The sequence below is a fragment of the Sceloporus occidentalis genome, unplaced genomic scaffold (genome assembly GCF_023333645.1).
Source record: "Sceloporus occidentalis isolate IW3139 unplaced genomic scaffold, rSceOcc1.0.p SCAF_41, whole genome shotgun sequence".
NCBI classification, from domain to species: Eukaryota; Metazoa; Chordata; class Lepidosauria; order Squamata; family Phrynosomatidae; genus Sceloporus; species Sceloporus occidentalis.
Window position 1 is genome coordinate 2,293,695 of NW_028317021.1, and position 13,832 is coordinate 2,307,526.

Sequence of the window (13,832 nt, forward strand, 5' to 3'; positions counted from 1 at the left end):
AGTCACGTACACTCACAAATTCAATTCAAGCGTACAGATGTACAGCATAACTTGAGCTGAAGGATTAGGAGCAGTCTTTAGGTTTATCTACCAGTTTGGGAACTCATATGTGGTTTGTGCATGTTATATCTATAAGGGAATGTTTTATCCATAAGGAAATGTTTTTGTTACTGCTTTTGTATTGTATTTGATTTTGCTGTTACCTGCCTCGATCCTCAAAAGGGAGAGGCGGGATACCAATAATAATAATAATAATAATAATAATAATTATTATTATTATTATTATTATTATTATATCCAACTACTGAAAAAGAATTCTCTTATAACACAAATTCTCCCCTAAATTTTGTGTTACGCTTGCCCTTTTTCATCTGGGATAAATGAATCCTGGTGAAAACTGAGAACTTGGCATGAGCTTATGAACATTCTTGTTATTTACACATTTCTCTCCTGCCGTTCCCCAAAAACTAGGACTTGGGACAGCTTACAAAAATTAAAAGAAATACAGTTAAAAGCACATACAACTAAATAAGTAAACACATACAAAAGCTATCGTTCAAATACAATTAAACTATCCATGGAATTAAGGCCATTTAAAATAGGACAAAAATGTCAAGTAAAAACCACATACTGTTAAATTCCTTGGAGTCCATTCCTAAAAGCCTGTTGGAATGAAAAAGTTTCACTTGTCAACAAAAGGACATTGAGAAGGCCTTCTTATGTTCCCACCAGAAGTGTCTGTGGAGGAGGTAGGACAGAGAAGGGCCTCCCTGAATATCTTAAAGTCTATGTAGGCTCATATAAGCAGATACAGTCCTTCTGATTGCTTGGATCTGAGCAGTATAGGACTTTATAGGTCATAAGCATAATAGTTTTTTGTGAGTTTTTTGGTTTATGTGGCAGTGTTCTAGAAGAGATTTTTCCCCTGGCATTTCACCAGAGTTCTTCAGAGAATTCTGAAGATGCCAGCCACATGTGTTGGTGAAACTTCGGGGGGGGGGGGGGGGACTCTTCTAGAACACAGAGACATGGCCCAAAAATCCACAAAAAACTATGGATGCCAGCCATGAAAGCCTTCAACTTCAAATAGGCATTATACTTCCAGCATACCAGGATTAATTTTAGCTTGATTCACATGCAACACAAGCCCAAGTACAGAATGACTGTGATGAATCAAAACATAGGTTGGGAATAGTATACAAATCAGTTGCTCATTCCTGGTCTGGTCCCTGAACTCTGTTTGTACACTAGGAGTTGAACTTCTAACAATCCTGATTAAACAGGTGTTATCAAATATGGTGCACTAGGATTTTACTTTGTCTTAGATTGACAGTTATCTGGTAGCACTTGAACTGTGTTGGGGGTGTTGAAAATATAGTGAAAACTTGTTTACAAAGGGCCATATTTATATATCTAAGGTTGCACTGAGTCATCTTCTGCAGCTAAATAATAGCTCCCTGGAGTCACCTGCATTTTAATCTACATAACTAAGCACCTCGTTGCCTTCAAGAGAACTTAATTGCTTTTCTGTGTTATAGTGCCAACAAAAAATACAGTTGATGGAGTTAATTGCTGACTTCGAGTGTCAGCTGTGGAAAACAGTGGAAAAATACTGCATTTCAGCTTCTTCATATCTAACTAAAGAATAAATGGAAAGAGTCATAGAATCATAGGGCCACCCATTCTAACCCCCTGCCATGCAGGAACCTTTCCCTTAGAGGAAGAGTTATAATGATTGAAGAAACTGAATAACCCATATTCATATTTACATGGCATTTGCTCTAACAAATCCTATACTACAGATGTAATATCAGAAGTGACCCAAAGAGGTGGTGAGTATGTATTTTTTTTTTTAAAAAAAAACAACACAAATAAATCTGGGGTAATCCATTGCTTGGGCCAGCCAAAAGGTGTAAAATATATCATGCTAACCATTGGAGCTCCATGGGGCTTCTTCATCAAGCTGAGATGGTTTTTTTGTGGGGGGGAGATAAAGAGATGGTATTTTGATCCTGGCATCTAAGTTCTGTTTCGGATGTTACAGGAGGTGTGTGCTGAGGAAAAGTGACCCTTGCCTGCCATGGCCATAAGCTCTTTGTTACAGACGTGAGGCAGCTCACTTTTCACCTACACACGCTTCTAGAACATCCAAAGCAGAATGTAGACTCTGGGACCAAAACATCACTTTATTTCCCGTTTATGCTTTTGTAAAATCATCTCTGCCTGATGAAGAAGCCTTCAAAAGCTAGCATGATGGGTTTTAGGTTTTATTATATTTTTGGGGTGGCCCAATAATGAGATTACCCCAGGATGGATTTGGGATCTTGAGCTTGTGTGTTTGCTTTATGGCCTGCACAGCTGTCCCTTTGTTGTTTCATAAATGTGTATGTAACACTGTCTGAGAAGATGTTTATTTCAGATTGTGAGGAAAGAAGATAATCTTGTTTTAAAACTACAGTGTTGAATTTCTCCCTCCCCCTAAAGGCAGAAGACTTTCACAGGCTTTGGAAAACTCCACCTCGAGAGAAAGCAGGATATTACCACAATCTGAGAAAATCCGATCTAGAAAGAGGAGTTGAAAGAGTTGGAAGGTATACCAGATCCAATGTCTGAATTAATATAGCAGCAGACAGAAAACAGTTCTGTTTAACAGGCAGTAGAGAGTGGTGTGCTTGCTAGGTTCCTAGGGATGAGAATAGTTTCCCTTGTGATAAGGAACTGTCTACTACACCAGTGTAGACAGTTGCTGAGAGCAATTGCAGCTCTTCTCAAACTATAGTTTTTTGTGGGGTTTTTTGGGCTATGTGGCCATGTTCTAGAAGAGTTTCTTCCTGACGTTTCGCCAGCATCTGTGGCTGGCATCTTCAGAGAATGCTCGCATGGAAAAGTTGGGTGTGTGTGTGTGTACACATACTGTGTGAGCCTGGGAATGTAGGAGTGATTTGCATGTGTATTGTTATGTGCTGATGGCAGGCCTCAGGCTGAGAGGCTAATGCAAAAGAGGATTAGTGTCTGCAAATTGGTGATCATTATCTGCTGGGAAAGCCCCTGACTGCATGGTTTCCTATTTGCATTTGGTGAGTCTTCATTTTGCTATTCCTCAGGACTGGTAGCCAAATTTTGTTCACTTTAAGGATTTCTTCTTTCCAGTTGAAATTATCCAGATGTTTGTGGATTTCAATAGCTTCCCTGTGCATCCTGACATGGTAGTGGTTGACACAGTCCAGAATTTCAGTGTTTTCTAACAGTATTTTATGCCCAGGATGGTTTGTGGCATGTTCTGCTACTGCTGATTTTTCTGGATGGCCCAGTCTGCAGTGTCTCTCGTGTTCCTTCATTCTTGTTTGCACTCTGCGTTTGGTGGTCCCTATGTAGACTTGTCCGCAGCTGCATGGTATGTGGTAAACTCCTGCGGCAGTGAGAGGGTCTCTCTGGTCCTTGGCTGAGCGAAGCATTTGCTGGATTTTCTTCGTCAGTTTGTAAAGCATTTGCAGGTTGTGCTTCCTCATCACTTTGCCTATTGTGTCTGTGACTCCTTTGATGTATGGTAAAAATACTTTCCCTTTTGGTGGCTGTTTGTCTTCACTTCTCTGGGTTTTCCTGGGCCTGGCAGCCCTTCTGATGTCTGAGCTGGAATAACCATTAGCCTGTAACAGCTTTAAAATCCAACCACATGAGTTTACCGCATACCATGCAGCTGCGGACAAGTCCACATAGGGACCACACAGTATGTATATACCTAACTTTTTCCAAGCAAGCATTCTCTGAAGATGCCAGCCACAGATGCTGGCGAAACGTCAGAAAGAAACTCTGCTAGAACATGGCCACATATCCCGAAAAACCCACAAAAAACTATGGATGCTGGCCATGAAAGCCTTCATCTTCTCAAACTGTCCTGTGTCTTTGGTTGGGACAACAGACAGAGGAGACAGTTATCCTCTTCAAGCGAGTGCATTGGAGGTAACTTTGTGCTGTATTAATTGGATTGCCACTAAGCCCTTTTTATCCTTTCTGAAAGACTTTGAAGCATCCTCTGAGTCTGAGCTGTTTTTTTCACTGTCCACGAAACACGCTTATCTCCAAGCTGTTTATGGAAGGTGCTTCTCAATCTCCTTTTGTTTTAGAGTGGATGCAGGAGTTGCAAGAATCACTTGATAATGACTATCCTCATTTTTTATATCTAAAGATTGTGGTCCTCATTCTTTACACCTGCTTCCCGTTTTTCTTCTTGTCATCCTATCCTCTTTGACTATATCTTGATGACAGGGATTATTTTACCTTCAACAGCTTCTATATTCTCCCAAACAGTGGTTCCAAATATCACATATAGTTAGTATGTATGCCATGGTTTAATTGAAATAATATACTGAGAAAAGCTTTGTGGAGCTGCAAGGATCATGAAAGAAAGAAAAAAGAATGAGTTTATCAAACTGTTTTTTCTGTACTTGCACAGTACACAGCCTTGGTCATATGTAGTCTGCTGAGGTCATGACTACTTTACTTACCTCTAACTCTCTGACCTCTTCTTTTAAATGTGGAACTCTGCTAATATCATGTCCTATCAATGTTTTTCCCCTGGCTTCCTCTTTTTGACATTAGTGTCAGCCTTACAGTCCACTTAAAACTAATGTCTTCCAACTTTTCCGCTTATTCCACTTTCCAGTTTTCCTTCACTTGTATGCCTATGTGTTCTGCCATGTTACTCCCATTTGGTTTCAGAACCTCCCATTGCTTTGCTACCCCTACTTGCATTTTCTGAACCACCATTGCTTCCATTTGGTTGGCATTTTCCTGTTTTTGTGGCTATTTTTTGCGTGATGCATGTTTTGTTAAGTACCAAATAATGTGTTCCAGAAATTGCAGCAATGCTATTTCCTAGGGGACTTGAAAGAATGCAAGGCAGTGCATGCTTGCTATATAGTCTCCAACTCTTTTTAAAACATGCATTTTGGAAAATATCTCTTGTCTTTAACTATTACTCCTTGTCATGTAGCACTTACCTATTTTTGTATTAAGAGTATTTAATATATTACATTCCAATTTCCTTTAAAGATGTATGTAGACAAATAATAGCATGTATTTGATTAAAGTGTTAATGTTGGGATTTTCATCCTCCGTTGATGGTTATGTGTTTTGACAGTTTAAAGAAAACAATCTGGAAGTTTTAAAGTGATTTTATATGTGAGAATTATAACTAAATATTACAGATTTATGCTCATGTATTGATTCAGTTATTAAAAATATAGTTTATTTGTTTTAGTAATTTATTGTCAAACTTATTTAATGTCTTCACAAATGATTCATTCTATCTTATTTATTTCAGGGAGTTAGCTCATGAACTGGGGTTCCCATGGGTTGAATACTGGGAATTTCTGGGCTGTTTTGTTGATCTGTCTTCCCAGGAAGGGTTACAAAAACTAGAAGAATACCTGAGTCAACAAGAAATAAAGGCGCAGCAAGAAACAGGGGAGAATGAAACACAGAACAGATGCAAAATTCCTCAGCTTTCTGGTAAAGACAAAACATTGTTTAAAAGTTGAACATTGAAAATTATAACAATGTTAGATAGTTAGACTTTTCAAGATTTCTTAATTCCCAAAATATTTCTCAAGTTTTTAAATTTCACAGTGGCAGACTGATTGTTTTAACTGAATCGTTTTAGAAGCATGAGCTTATGGAAGGTCGCTGTTAATTTTTCTATTTGCAAATAATGAACATATGTCAATTATTGAGAGTGGGTCCATCCTCTTCATGAGTTGAGTCTTCATGTTATTCAACTAGGTCATGGCTAAATTGCTTTGTACCTAATTGTCAACAATAATTTTCCTTGGAACAGTGAAACACCCTTAGTGCTCCTTTCTTTGTTATTGTGACTACATATTTACCATAAGGCTTACAAGCTTAGTTCCATTCAGTCCCTTTAGTGAAATTCTTGGTAGTAGTGGCCAGAAGCTTACTCAACAAGGTATTTGTTGCAGTTGTTGTTCTTGTTAGAGGAGGCTTCTCCATTCCCTAGATGAAGCAGTTTTTTTTGTGACTTGTTCTTAAGAGGTTCCCTCAAGAATTGGAAAAGTGTTTGTGAAACAGTCTTAGTCATTGTTCTTACATAATCTAATGTAGGTGCCTTGCAATCAATCAGTAAATTTTTCTGTGGGTTTTTTGGGCTATGTGGCCATGTTCTAGAAGAGTTTATTCCTGACATTTCGCCAGCATCTGTGGCTGGCATCTTCAGAGAATGTCAGAGAATCAGTAGTCTCGAAATTATTTTGCTTTGGGATGGATGCTACACCCCAAACTTTGCTGACAGACTTCCTGAGAAATGAGGTCCTATCTCACAGTCTCAATCTGATGTAAGGATGGTGATGCTGAGGAGAAATTAGGTGATAGCACAAAGGTGGATAAGTAGCTAGCAATCAGGATTGGTCAGATGAGAGTTGAAGTAAAATGTTTATCTTGTTTTACAGGCAAAAGTAAAAAAAGCTGTAATTCTGTCTCCGTTGGGGCATTTCTTGATGATGAAGACATGAGCTTGGAAGAAGTGAAGAACAGGCAGAATGCTGCTAGAAACTATAGCCGAGCAACTGCACCCAGTGAGTCAACCATCAGTGACATTGGCAGCTCGGAGTGTGACATCCTGTCCATTGAATGTACCAGAAGTATCATGGCAGAAGCCTCCAATCGGCACTCGGAGAAAGAAAACCCTGCCAGTAAAAATGGATTTTGTAGCCCTGTGACCAGTGGTAGGACTGTAAGCCCTCATAGGAGACATGCAAGCCAACGAGAGGAGTGCCTTCCATCACCAGTCTCCAATTTAATGGAAGAATTTGATAAACTGGCTAGCAAGGATGAGACAGTGGGAGGTGCAAGTTTCTCAGGGAAGCCAAACCAAACTTCCACAAAAAAGTGTGAGAACAACCAGGAGGAAAGTACAAGGCAGCTTAGAAAATGTAAGGATCATCCGACTGAGACGTGCTCAGTGCTGCCAAAAGCAGGTACAGCTGCTGGAAAGTCCAAAGACACAAAAATAAGGACAGAAGAAAAAACACCACTAGAAGTTTGGGGAACATCAGTTGAACCTGGAAAGGAGACGGAGCAGCCTTGCGGTTCTAAATTGCATCCTGAGATGTCACCAGAGTGTTCCCTAAAGACGCCATCCTCAAATGAAAAAGCCAAGCAGCTATTCCTCTTAGGGTATGAAATGGATTTTTGCTTAAGAAAAAAACATTGTGGCTTTGTTCTTGTGATGTGTACACAATTGTTCTACATGACATTGATATCTGCATAGGAAAATATGTGTGAAATTTCTTTCAGCCTTGATGAACACACACATATGTGTTGGGAGGAGGTAATCTGTAGGGGTTTTAATATAGTACTGTATGAGTTAGTAGGTTTATTCTGATTAAGAAACAGAAGTCAACATTGAGGCCCTCTTGATACTCATTGCATGTTGAGTAGGTATGGTGGCAAAGGATATCTGTTGTGCAGTTGCCATGATATTCCTTGAACTGTGGCCAGTGTCAGGTTAGCAAGATGAGAGGGAGCCTGCCTCTGTATTGCAGGCTTTCAGAAAATGAAAATCCAAGTCTTGCAACCAAGTCTTTTTTTTTTGGGGGGGGGGGGGGGAATCTGCCAATTCTTCATCTGATGACTGTAGTAGCAAATGAGTAGCAGTGAGTAGTTCAAACACCAGGAGAGTTTTCATACATGATATTCTTCCAAGAAATGTGTTTCCTGCTGTCATCTATTGAGTGAAGAGAAGGACAGCACTTTTCTGTGGCATCTTAGTCCTCAGTCACCAGAGAAATTTTATTTACACATTGTATTCCCAGTTTAAGGGAAGCTACTGTTATAATGTGATGGCTGGATGTATGTTTTTCTAAATGAAAAGAACAGTATAATGTGTGTAGCAGACTTTTAACTTACCAGTTGCATCAGTTCTATTCATCCAGTTGTTGGCATCTGTGGGAATTAAGGGCCCATACAGACAGGCCAAAATAAAGCTGCTTTGGGTCACTTTGGAGATATGTTGTTTAAATGACACACGCATTTTAAGAATCATAGAGTTGGAAGAGACCACCAGCATGGCTTTGGCACAGCTTCTGGCATCTTAGGAGGCATCCATCATTTAAGCAGCATACCTCCAAAGTGACCCGAAGCAGCTTTATTTTGGCCTGTCTGTACGGGCTCTAAGTTATCATATAAAGCCTTGGAATGGGATTTGGCAGAGGGGCCTAATTTCTGTCAGTAGGCAAAGACTCCAATACCTAGTTTCAACATTACATAAACAGGCATATTTCAACTGCCAGTATGTAATATCCATTGGGGGATGTGGAAATCAAAAATTTCAATTATTTTGTGTTCCTAACAGTTCTTTTTCCCTATCTAGGGAGCAGCCTTCAAAATTAGACAATGATGTGTTAACTGCATTACACGGTGTGGAGATTGACTCACAAAGGTACCCAACTATTTACAAGTGGAACAAGTCCGTACAATCCTACTCTTCTTCTGACCGGCAAAGGTACGCTCATATTCAAAGTTAAAAGCAATCCTCTAGTCCAGCTGCATATCCCACTGTACTTGTATAGGATCTCAAAGGGACAAATGGTATGTTGTAGGATTGTCTGGAACAAACGGTGTTGGCATAGCAAATGCTGGGCTAACATGTGAAGTCAAAGGCTTTCACAGCCGGCATCCATAGTTTTTTGTGGGGTTTTTTGGCTCTGTGGCCATGTTCTGGAACAGTTTATTCCTGACATTTTGCCAGCAGCTGGAGCTGGCATCTTCAGAGAATGCTGACATGGAAGTGAGCAGGGTATACTGTTGGTTGGTCTCAGCCAACCAATGGCAAGCGAAACAGGAATAAACTCTCCCAGAACATGGCCATATAGCCTGAAAAAACAACAAAAAACTGGGCTAGCATGTTTGACTTTTTCTCTGTGAAAAAGCGGTATATATATATATTATTATTATTATTATTATTATTATTATTATTATTATTAATGGCTGAACGTATTCCAAACCTAACCTTTGCCTAATAAATCTTAGAAAGTAACCAACATGGTTTCTGAGAAGTTGTGTGTCTGGTACTTGTTTACTCTACTCTAGCAATTTGAAATGTGGGTTTCTGCCCTGCTTTAAAAGGCTATAAACATTAATGTTATTGTTGTTCTTGTTAGCTGCATTCAAATCGCTCCCAACTCATGGAGACCCTGTGGAATATTGTTTATTTGCATCTGAGCATCAGTGATACTCTAGAACATTGTTTAGCTGTAATCTAGGATCCAGCAGGATTATTCCACAAATTAGCCCAATATGACTTGACCAAGAAATGTTTGCATGGAAATTGGCTGGGGCTGTTAAAGAGGGAGGCAATACACATGCATTAATAATTATAAGCAAGGCATAACCACCAATAATGTGGTCTTCATCTTTTGTAGTGAGTCATTTTGCCTCATAATATTCCAAAGTACAATAGCATTAGTTTAGTCATTTCTCACTAGAAGCCAAAGTGACTAAACAGAGAAAATAAGACTCACTGGAAAAGAGAATAACCATTGATAAAGTTGAACAAAGTAGTAGAAAAGGAAGACTGCATTACAAGTGGATCAACTCATTCACAAGCCATATTTAGAAATCTTGCAAGACCATGGACTCTTACAAAATTTCCCACATGCATTCACAGGCCTTTAAAAACCTGTGGACATGGTTGCCACCAATTTTTGGGCCAGACTTCCATGTGACCTACCCACCCACCCTTGTATCGGGCTGAAACTTTTGTCATCTCCCCAGACTACAGCTGGTCACCTTCAGGGGCTGGGAGGAATTTTCCCATGTTATTGGAGCATGGGTTTTTTACCTTCCCTGTGGGTATTGAGTTTTGAACATGTATTCATGGTATAATTGTGATAGTAGATGTTTAGCTGCTGTCTAACTGTTGTGCATATTGCTAGGTATCCATTGTGTTTTGTAAATGCTTCCAGCAATAGCATTGGTATTTGTGGGGTAACTTGTATAAGTAACAAACCTTCTTGACCCACAGCTGGCTGTTATAGGACATCTAGTTCAAATAGTACAGTGGGGCCTTGTTATGTTATCCGTGTTATGGATTTCAGCATCCACAGACGGCAAGTCCCCATTGTCCCAAATGGCAGCACATGCATGCGGCCACTGCACCATTAGGGACACCTGAAGTCCTGTTTGCGTGGCCATGTACACATGCTGTCATTAGGGACATTGGGGGTTTACCTGAAGTCCTGTTGTCCCTAATGGCAGCACGGCTGTGGGCACACACCACCATTGTGGACAATGGGACTTGAGGTCCTACGATTTGGGGTATCTGTGGGGGGGGGGGGTGTCTGGAATGGATCTCCCATGGATACTGAGGTCCTACTGTATAAAATACAAAAACATACAAAAGTTAAACACATAACTAAAAACACAACCCCCATATAAAAAACCACCATCCTGACTGTATGTTAAAAACCTGCTTAAATAAAAATACTTTTGCTTGCCGGCGAGATGCAAGGGGAAAGCCAACCTAGTGAGAGCAGCCACTGAGGAGGCTCTCTCTCATGTCCTCAGCAAATGAGCCTGCAATGGTGGTGGGACTGAGAGAAGACCTTCTCCTGATGATCTTAGGACTCTAATAGGTTCGTCTGGGGACATGCGCTCTCTCATATGGTCTTGATCTAATTTTTTGTTTGTGTGTGTACTCCATATGTGCAGATATAATTTTTGTAACTCTACAGCTTAAGCCTTGCTTATTATTAATGCATGTATGTTGCCTCCCTCTTAATAACCCATGAGAGATACATAATTATTTCCTGGTCAAAATGTGTTAAGCTTATTTGTGGAATAACACTTTTTACACATTCTAGGACTCACTGTCTTTTACATCAAGGTGTATTGGTGCTTTGTTCTGCTTGAGTACTTGATACAACTGTCAGACATAAGAGGAAGCCAATGTGCCCTTTCCTTCCAATTTGGACGTGGGGCCTTGTTATGGTTCAAAACTAGTGCTCAGTAAGCACAGAGCCAGAGGAAAGCCATGGTTGCTGCTCCTGTTGCACTTTAGGATGGGGTAGAGACACATTAAGTTTGTAGATAGATTCCTTTTTTCTCACCAAATATGGGGTGACCTCCCACCACCCCATGAGGGAGTGAGTTTGTTGAGTAATGTTTAATACTAAGATGATGTTACAAGCATAACTTCTTCCATTAGATCTTTCTTAAAGGACAATACTAGTTTAGCTACAAACAGTAATCAATGAAATATGTAGCACCACTGTTTCTCCCCACCTCTATTTAAGTCTGTTATAAGTGTTATTAAATATCAGTCTAGCATGCAAGTTCCCTTTTCCATCTTTTATTCTTGTGATATATAAAACTTACTGCCTTTTCTTCCAGCTGGTCAAGTCCCTCACTCAAAGGAAGATTCAAGTCTCACACAACTTCAAGCCCATCAAGTGGTACAGCATTTTGTAGCCCAAGAAATAGTCCAGGGAAGTATAATGCAACTGCTGCCAGCTTTTCTCCAGACTTTGGGAGCCCTGGACTGTACAGCCCAGCCTACGTGAACCACATTCTATTGTCTAAACGGCATCACTTCTCAGGACCACTTACCCATCAGAATAAGACTTTTTAGAACTGCAATTAAGTGAAGGAAAAATTAAGGCATTTAAACAATATGATGTATCCCTGCTCCTTTATTTATTGTTGTTAGGGAAAGGGCTGCTTGCAGAAAATGTCTTCATTCCATTTACCAGGTCATCAGTGATTTGTAGGGTTAAACAAGTTATGTGTTAAGAATACCTGAGCATTAAACCTTAAACTTTCCTAAAATAATGGTGGATAGAAATGGATTTTGGACATGTTAATCAAGGGTCCATTTTGCCTACATTCCTCATTGAGATCTGTAGCAAGTGTAGACTATAGGGAATCTTAAGAGAACAAGTTTGTCATACTAGTCTTCCAGTTTCACTGAGGGGAGGAAAGATTGTTGCTTTTCAATGTATATGGGATTCAGATTTAGGGACCTTTACTCCATCCAACTAGAGCTGCTAAAAGAACAGAACGTGAACACTTTAGTTTCATATGCTGAAAGCATTTTAAAAGCTCATGATTCAAATGAGTGGGAACACCTCCCCCCCTACTTATCATACACAGATTTTGCAGTCCTTACAACACAAAAGCACATTAGCAGTATTCCCGAAGTTCTAACTGGCCTTTCACTTAATCCAGTTCACTATTTTATGTCGTGGAAACAAATAATTTCAATGCTAGCTCCATGTTCAAAACATCTGTCGAAGACAATAGTTCCATTAAAATGTGCTAAATGTTGGCAGCTACAATTTCAACATTATTTTAGAATATGTTCTTCAGATACACCCATGTCTAAATTCTTAATGATTACATTCACTGCAAGCCTTTTCTAGTATATAGGTCAGTCTGCACATAAAGATGGATACTTATGTATACTGGAGACATTATTTAGAATAGAAGACTCAGACTTGGAAATGAAGTGTATTTATCATGAAGCAAGTGGGAAGTGTTTTATCGTACAGCTTGAAGAGAGCAGATGAGGCTAGAATTATTATACCTGAAATCACCACATCAGACTTTTTGATGGTTCCTTCTTATACCAAGGGTGGGAAACAAGTGTGATTTTGCACATATTGAACTATATAACCTGGTGCATTCCTCATCCTCAGCTGTGCTGATGGAAGTTGCAGTCAAACATGTGGAAAGTCATATATTCCCCAATACTGCCTTACACCAAGTGTAATGAGCATTATGTACACTGTTCCTGAGTGTTTGATATTTCAGTGCAAAACTCGAGAACTGCACATAAGGCTTCCAATTTTATTAGTGCCTTCTGTAGTAATTTTGTTCAGTACGTTTTGATTTTGGTTTTAATAGCAAGTGCCATTCACTAATGTAAACAATAACATTCTAATTTTCCAAACCTTTTGAAAAACATTCTTTTTACACGGTCTTTATAGTTTAAAAATCTGGAGGGATATTGTAAGCATCCATTTACTACTTTGTGGCTTAAACATGTCCAGTTTAGGATGTTTTTTTATATCATACCAGTAGTTTAAAGGGTAATTCAGATCTAACACAAGCATCTCTTATTGGGGTGCAGATTTCTTTTGAGAGTAATCTCTAAATTTGCAAATGGTGTCATTTTCCATCCAGTACAAAACAGATCAATGGGTACTACCTGCACTACATTGATACTTGACACTGGTTGCTCATAGACGTGTGTAACTGAGACTGCAGTGAGGCTTGACAGTAGAGGGAATTTTCTCCAGTTCTATTGTGTACTTTTTAGCGGTGCCTGTATTAGAAGTCAGCTTCTAGCAAAACTGAATAGCTGGCTAACAACATTATATTAACACTCATTTATGCCATCAGCCCAGACCCATTATGGTCCCTTGCAAGTAAAGCTTTCTCCACAGTGTACACAACGACCATTCTTGTTTAGATCTACAGCCTAGTGGCTGGAAAATATATTCAAGCAACTGACAATGTTTTATAACTTTTCTTTTGCTTTAATACTCTTGTTATATGCCATTTTGTATTTGAGTGTTGTTGGAGCACAAACTATCAGTTTAACACTTGTCTTATGACAGGGAAAGGGAGGTTGAGGGGTTTGGTGTTAGGAAAAAAATGTGCTGTGACTTAGTCCTCTTTGTCAATGTGTTCAAAGGAATTTTTAACAATATTAAATTTGTTTACCTAAAATGATTTTTCCTTCATTTAGTGATCAGACTTGAGTACTGCAGAAGCAGTTGCTTGGGGGGTATCACTGTCTTGTGCACATATCATAC

The 13,832-nt window shown here is 39.4% G+C and overlaps 1 protein-coding gene across 1 annotated transcript in view; it reads left to right on the plus strand.

Moving 5' to 3' along the window:
* ANKLE2 (ankyrin repeat and LEM domain containing 2) overlaps nucleotides 1–13,746 on the plus strand; it is a 34,117-nt gene extending 20,371 nt beyond the window's left edge. Inside the window, exons 9-13 of the mRNA XM_089490042.1 lie at nucleotides 2,485–2,591; nucleotides 5,324–5,511; nucleotides 6,465–7,191; nucleotides 8,387–8,518; nucleotides 11,407–13,746. Coding sequence (XP_089346168.1) covers nucleotides 2,485–2,591; nucleotides 5,324–5,511; nucleotides 6,465–7,191; nucleotides 8,387–8,518; nucleotides 11,407–11,644 — 1,392 coding nt within the window. The 3' untranslated portion in view covers nucleotides 11,645–13,746. The remainder of the gene's footprint in view (nucleotides 1–2,484; nucleotides 2,592–5,323; nucleotides 5,512–6,464; nucleotides 7,192–8,386; nucleotides 8,519–11,406) is intronic.
* The last annotated feature ends 86 nt before the right edge of the window (nucleotides 13,747–13,832 follow it).